The sequence below is a fragment of the Geospiza fortis genome, unplaced genomic scaffold (genome assembly GCF_000277835.1).
Source record: "Geospiza fortis unplaced genomic scaffold, GeoFor_1.0 scaffold884, whole genome shotgun sequence".
Lineage (NCBI taxonomy): Eukaryota > Metazoa > Chordata > Aves > Passeriformes > Thraupidae > Geospiza > Geospiza fortis.
The window spans coordinates 289,567-295,152 of NW_005054642.1; the positions used below are offsets into that span (position 1 = coordinate 289,567).

The 5,586-nt window shown below is 37.5% G+C and overlaps 2 protein-coding genes across 6 annotated transcripts in view; one reads left to right on the top strand and one right to left on the bottom strand.

Annotated features, from left to right (window-relative positions):
* The window catches only part of RGS7 (regulator of G protein signaling 7), a 213,475-nt gene extending 208,680 nt beyond the window's left edge, over positions 1-4,795 (bottom strand). For all 5 annotated transcript variants that reach the window (XR_004082680.1, XM_031064848.1, XM_031064851.1 and 2 more), the window contains exon 1: positions 4,688-4,795. Coding sequence is in view for 4 of the 5 variants with exons in the window: in XM_031064848.1 (XP_030920708.1) it covers positions 4,688-4,765 (78 nt within the window). In the remaining variant the exon portion in view is untranslated. The remainder of the gene's footprint in view (positions 1-4,687) is intronic.
* Positions 4,796-5,021: 226 nt separating this feature from the next.
* The window catches only part of PIGM (phosphatidylinositol glycan anchor biosynthesis class M), a 29,537-nt gene continuing 28,972 nt past the window's right edge, over positions 5,022-5,586 (top strand). Inside the window, exon 1 of the mRNA XM_014311053.2 lies at positions 5,022-5,516. Coding sequence (XP_014166528.1) covers positions 5,022-5,516 — 495 coding nt within the window. The remainder of the gene's footprint in view (positions 5,517-5,586) is intronic.

Here is a 5,586-nt window from a genome sequence, read left to right on the forward strand (position 1 = left end):
AGGAATTCACAAGATTCACAAATGTAGACCCTTACCCATCAATTCTATAATGATGAGTGTTGGAATAACACCAAGACCGTCAACCAGACTCACATCAGTGCCACTCTTCTTCTCAGAAGAAGAAACAGTATAATCTAGAGGTAGAGTGTAATTTAATATTTTTTTAAAAAATTTATAAACACACTAGGAAAAACCACACAAACACAAAAAAAAAAACAAAAGAAAAAACAAAAAAACAACAAAAAAACCAAAAAAAAAAAAAAAAAAAAAAACCCCACACGATTTATCTCTAGTACCTTAGAGCACCCTGGCTTTTCCAAAGTAGTAATATACAAGATGCCCTTATAGAATGTCATGGCATATTCAGAAACATGTAGTACCAGAGTGATTCTTCCCTTCTCAAAGTGAGTGATGGCACTCAGAAAAATCCACCTAAAATGTCCTTCCTTAGTCTTGCAGGCTCTAAGGAACAGTTATCCATTATATCATTTTCTTCCAAAATCTTTTTAGTGAGCAGTTGATAAAGGTCAGATGAGAACACAGCACTACCTGCAGTCTACACTGGAAATCATCTCTGGTGGAAGCAGAGATGGAGAATGGTTACTAAAAGATGGTGTCACTGTTTCCTCAGGTGTTGTCCCTCTAGGTACTGCTCATTTGCACCAACATTGGGAAGTATCGTGCTTTGGAGGCATGGCTTCTGTGGAGAATATCAGATCATGATAAACTAAGGAGTTTGAGATTACAAAGTCAGCCCTTGTTATACATGAGTACTGACATATATGACCTTCCACCACTGTCACAGAAACAGAACAAACACCTCATTATCTTTATTAGATTATAAAAGCCCCACTGTCAGTGATTTTAATCAGACTTGGCAAAAGCCATTTTAATACTTGGGGCAGTGAGGATGGTAGAGAGCCAAAATCTCAGTCACAAGAATATTACCTTTCAAACAAGGATAATCTTATTGCTACAAAATAAAGCTATCAGCTCTCAAATGAAATTAGTTCAGGCAGCAATACAATAACCATTAAACTTGCAAATCAGGACTCCTAATAGTTGCAGCATATGTTTGACTGAAAAAGTGAGCAAAACACAGACCAGAAAGATAAAGAAAGGTTTAGCAAGACCAGCAGTAGGTCTAAAACAGAAGTTCCTAACAGGAAATTCTTATTCTTTTAATTATGTGCAGAGATTTAAAACTATTAAAAAAAAAAAAGAAAAGGCTGGTCAGGCTCTGAAACTTAGAAAAACTTAACAGTATGGGCTTTCTACTACACTACTACATCTCAAGTTTCTTCCCTAAGACCTAACTTGCAGCAGCAAGCTAGCGTTGCCAAAATATGAGATTTCTGCATGAGCAATCTGTGATGTTAGAATAGTAGGGATTTCAGTCTCGTATCTCTTTTAATTGCTGACTAGAATGGACTGTGTCAGAGAAGAAATGAAAGGAGGGGTTTTACATTTTTCATATTTGCCTCAGGCTACCAGCAGAAAAATTCAGGACTTTTTCTAAGGTATGTCAGTGCCAATGATGTGTCACATGTCATTACTTTATAATTAGGCTGATAGACAAAAAGAATAATGCAGCTGACATTCTATTAAAATAAAAATTATTCCCCAAGGCATAAAAACACTGACACAAGCATCTTAAAAGGCAGAGTAAAAATTATATAGGGAACTATTTATCTGTGCTGCTCTCTTTTCCGGATTCAAATAAGTTATTCTTAGTTATGTGTGTATTGAATATTGAATTATCCTGTGCTGATTTTTTTTATTCTTTTTTGAAAGCAAAATGTAATGAAACCATTGTTCAGCTAGGAGCAAATGCTACTATAAGAATAAGATACTATCTACACTCTATATTACTTGAGATTACAATTTGATTATCAATTGTTTAATTCTTCAAATAAGCAACTAATCAAAAAACAAATGCATTTAAAAAAATAGAAAACCAGCCTTTTTTGTCAAGAGTTTGAAACAATTAAGCCTTAAAAACCAAATTTGAAAACACTAGGATTTCATTCTGTATCAAATTTTCTATACAATGATCCTGACAGAATCAGGATTTAGGCAATACAGTTAGGCTGTAACTCCATGTAGTTCAGAACATATTTAGTTCAGATTGTGTCTGGAAGTTAGACAGACTGGAAGAATTACCAGATTAAAAAATTGTGGTTTATAGCCAAAATAACAGCCTTCACAGCACAGTCAAATTTTAACTCTCCGTTAATGTAAGTAAGAGATATCCCATCTACTCTTTGCCAGTACAGATATCACAAAATGTGTGCTTTTCCATCTGTTCATGTATAAACTACTGGAAGAAAGCATTTCCACCTTTGTGCATTTTGACAACATTATTCAAAATATAAGACTTCAAATTCAGTTCGGACTGAACCCAGCCAGTAGCATGTTTATTTTTTTTTCTAAAAACTGTTAATACGTTTCCAGTTGGCCAAAAAAGAGAGTCCTTCACGAAGCTGTCAGATCTAGTTCTTTGTTCATACAGTGCTCTCATTCTCAACACAATGACAGACAGAGAGAGAAGTGTTGCGTCTTCGAATGTATTACAAGGAATCCTGTGATTTAGTTGTTCCTATTAAAGAATTATACTCAGAGATTATATACTCTAAAGTGACATGATTTCCACTTAACTATCCTCCTTTTATGTTCCAGACCCAGAATTTAGAACATGTTTGCTTACACCAATATCTTATTTCAAGAAAAGGCAGACAACTTCTTGAAAAGCCATCTATTATTTTGTTGCCTGTTTCTTGAGTACTGCCAAAGGAAGGGCTACTCAGTTTTCTCTCCGTACTCTAACACAGTGTGCTTAATCTGAAATTATCTTTATTCACTGTGCTACAAAAATAAATAGGCAAAAAACCCCAAACAAATAGGGCAGGCAATGCTGTAGCAGGTCAGTATTTTTCAAAGTTTAATACTCAGAGCACTACTCATGCTCTTAGTGACTTATTGACAACAAGGGAAGGACCACTGCTGCACTGAAGGACACAAATTCATATTATCCCTTTACAGATGCATCACAGAGAACAGAAGAGGTGTTTGATGTCTTGATTTGCTGAGCATAGACCTGATGTGGTGTGTCCTATTCCCACTCCTCATTTTCAAATCTCCTGTGCACCACCAGGACTCTCGTCACTTGCCTCAGCTGTTCCATTCCATCTGGATGCTGCTCAGAGGTGAAGCTGCCCTGAGGCCATGATAAATTTTGGCATGAGGTCATACTAAACAGCATAAGTCATAAATTTTACCACAAATTTTACCAAACCCACAAAATGAAGAGAAAAACAGTTTCTCTGTGTTGTCCCTCTGTGTCCTAAATAAGCGAAGAAAAGACCTTTTTGCCAGCATTGAAGTAAATGGAAAATGTGGAAAGATTCTTTTTAAAAAGATCAAAAACCTATAATGAAAAATATAAGATCTGGTATATTGCTTTTCATATGTACAGCATATTTTCATGTATGCAATTGCCTTTTGAAACACACCTGTGCTGTTAATGGCAAGGTAATCCTGTATTTTTCTAAAATGTGCATTCATAGAAGGATAACCACAGTTAGGTTCATAAGTTCATTCACTTATGTAAAAAGGAACCTAATTTCACAAAACAGCAGATACAACAAACTAAATGAAATCAGCAATGTATCTGAAAACATGAGAAGAAAAAAGCATGCATCAGACTTCAATTTGAGACTATTTTTTAATTTCTGGGAAAAGAACACTTACCACAGTTACTGTGTATACTTCAGTTCACCTCAAAGACTAAACTGATTATATATCAGATGTTTTCTATTACAGTTAACTTGTAAGGGGAAAAGTCAATGCCTCTAACAAAGTAAAGTATTGATTTTTTTCCACCTGGTAAAAACAACCACAAACAAGTTAAGAAGCACTGTGTTCTAAGAATAAACAAGCAGTTGTATAATTACTTATTTCAATTTACAACAGCAAATTTTTTTTCTCCATTATTATTGGAATTTATGTTGTTATTTTTTTTTTCTTAGATGCAATTAAGGCTTTTTGAAAAAATGTATAATGCAAAATCTCAAAGCATTTACTCTCACTTAAATTAAAGCATAATCACCAAATAAGCTTCACTATTAGAGTTCAATACCTGGAAATTTAGTGTATTGATGTTGTAAGAATAACTACACTAGAAGCCTTCCCAGAGAAAAATTTTAAAGTGTATGTTTTTGGGGGGTTTTTGGCTTGTGGCAATCACAGATAAGTGAAATCTTTAATCAGTTTTTCCCCTCATGTGAAATAAATTAATGGTTCCGACTTCTGTGCACAAGACAGAGAAGTATTGTACAGTTAATATTTAGCTTTAATACATATGAAATCATTTTACAAATAAAACTTTTAAAGTGAACACTGGACCTCAAAACATGGTCCAGTCTCTGGCACATCACCACCATCACATATCATATGTATCAACGCAGAAAGTGACTGAAATACATCAAGTATCTCAAATTGAAAAGCAGCTGCTTCTTAACAAGATGCAAAATTGACGTGTGCAAATTTACCATTTCAAACCATTCAAGAGATACAGTCATTTCTCTATTCAAGAAATTGGAGAGAAACAAAAATAATGGCTTCACCTGCTAGGCAAAAAAGTCCAGGACTTCACCTTCCTCAGCTTCTGAAAAATACAAAGGCTTACCTTTCTGTACACCAGCATGTTTGGGGATTCATCAGCCACCCCATTGCTGCTTTGCCCATAATTATTTCCTTGTGCCATGTCCCACAAATTTGATCCGCTTTTGGATGCTGCACTGTAAAAGGTAAAAGTGGTTTTAGGGCATCGCCTCCGGTCTCCTTGTTTCTCTGATGATGAATGGACCTGACTTTCTACCAACATGTTATCAAAATCAGCGTATGCTCTCACTCCAACAGATATTTACACGGGAGTGAAGCTGCTAATTCACCATTTACTGTCATTACTCTCTTTTGCCGGTAAATTATGGATGTAACGTGTTGATCTAATATAAACGTTAATGAATTGTCACTGGGAGCAGCTCCCTGACATACCGCTAACCACCACACCACATAGACGCCTCCTCACAAAGCGCCTCTTCCTCTCCTGCACGGGGCTCACCAAGGGAAGCTCTGCGCCTTCCAGGCCAGTTTTGGGAGGACTGACTCGGCCCGTGACGTGGATTCAGCAGTGCCCTCCGCTCGCAGCTCGGGTCGTAGCAACTTTCACAACATTCAAACGCACGAAAAGCAAACCAGACGCTTTGAACCTCCCTGTAATTCACGAGCCCATCTATGCTCGTACATACGGCGGGGCAGGGGATCAGATGACGAGGGAAAATGAAGAACTAAGCCAGAACACTGTTCCAGTTGCTTTCACCTACTTTCATCGCACTTTACCGCCAAACACCGGCTCCCTGCCAGCCCCGTCTCCTCCCCGCCCTCCCCCGGGTCACACGGGAGCTGCACTGAGCAAGAGCTCGGATCATGCCGTAGCTCGGGCTTTGCACGCAGGTGTAAGAATGTGCTCCATCTACAGACCACACCGGCGGATGCGGAGAGCCCGGAGAGCCGCCGAGCCCTACT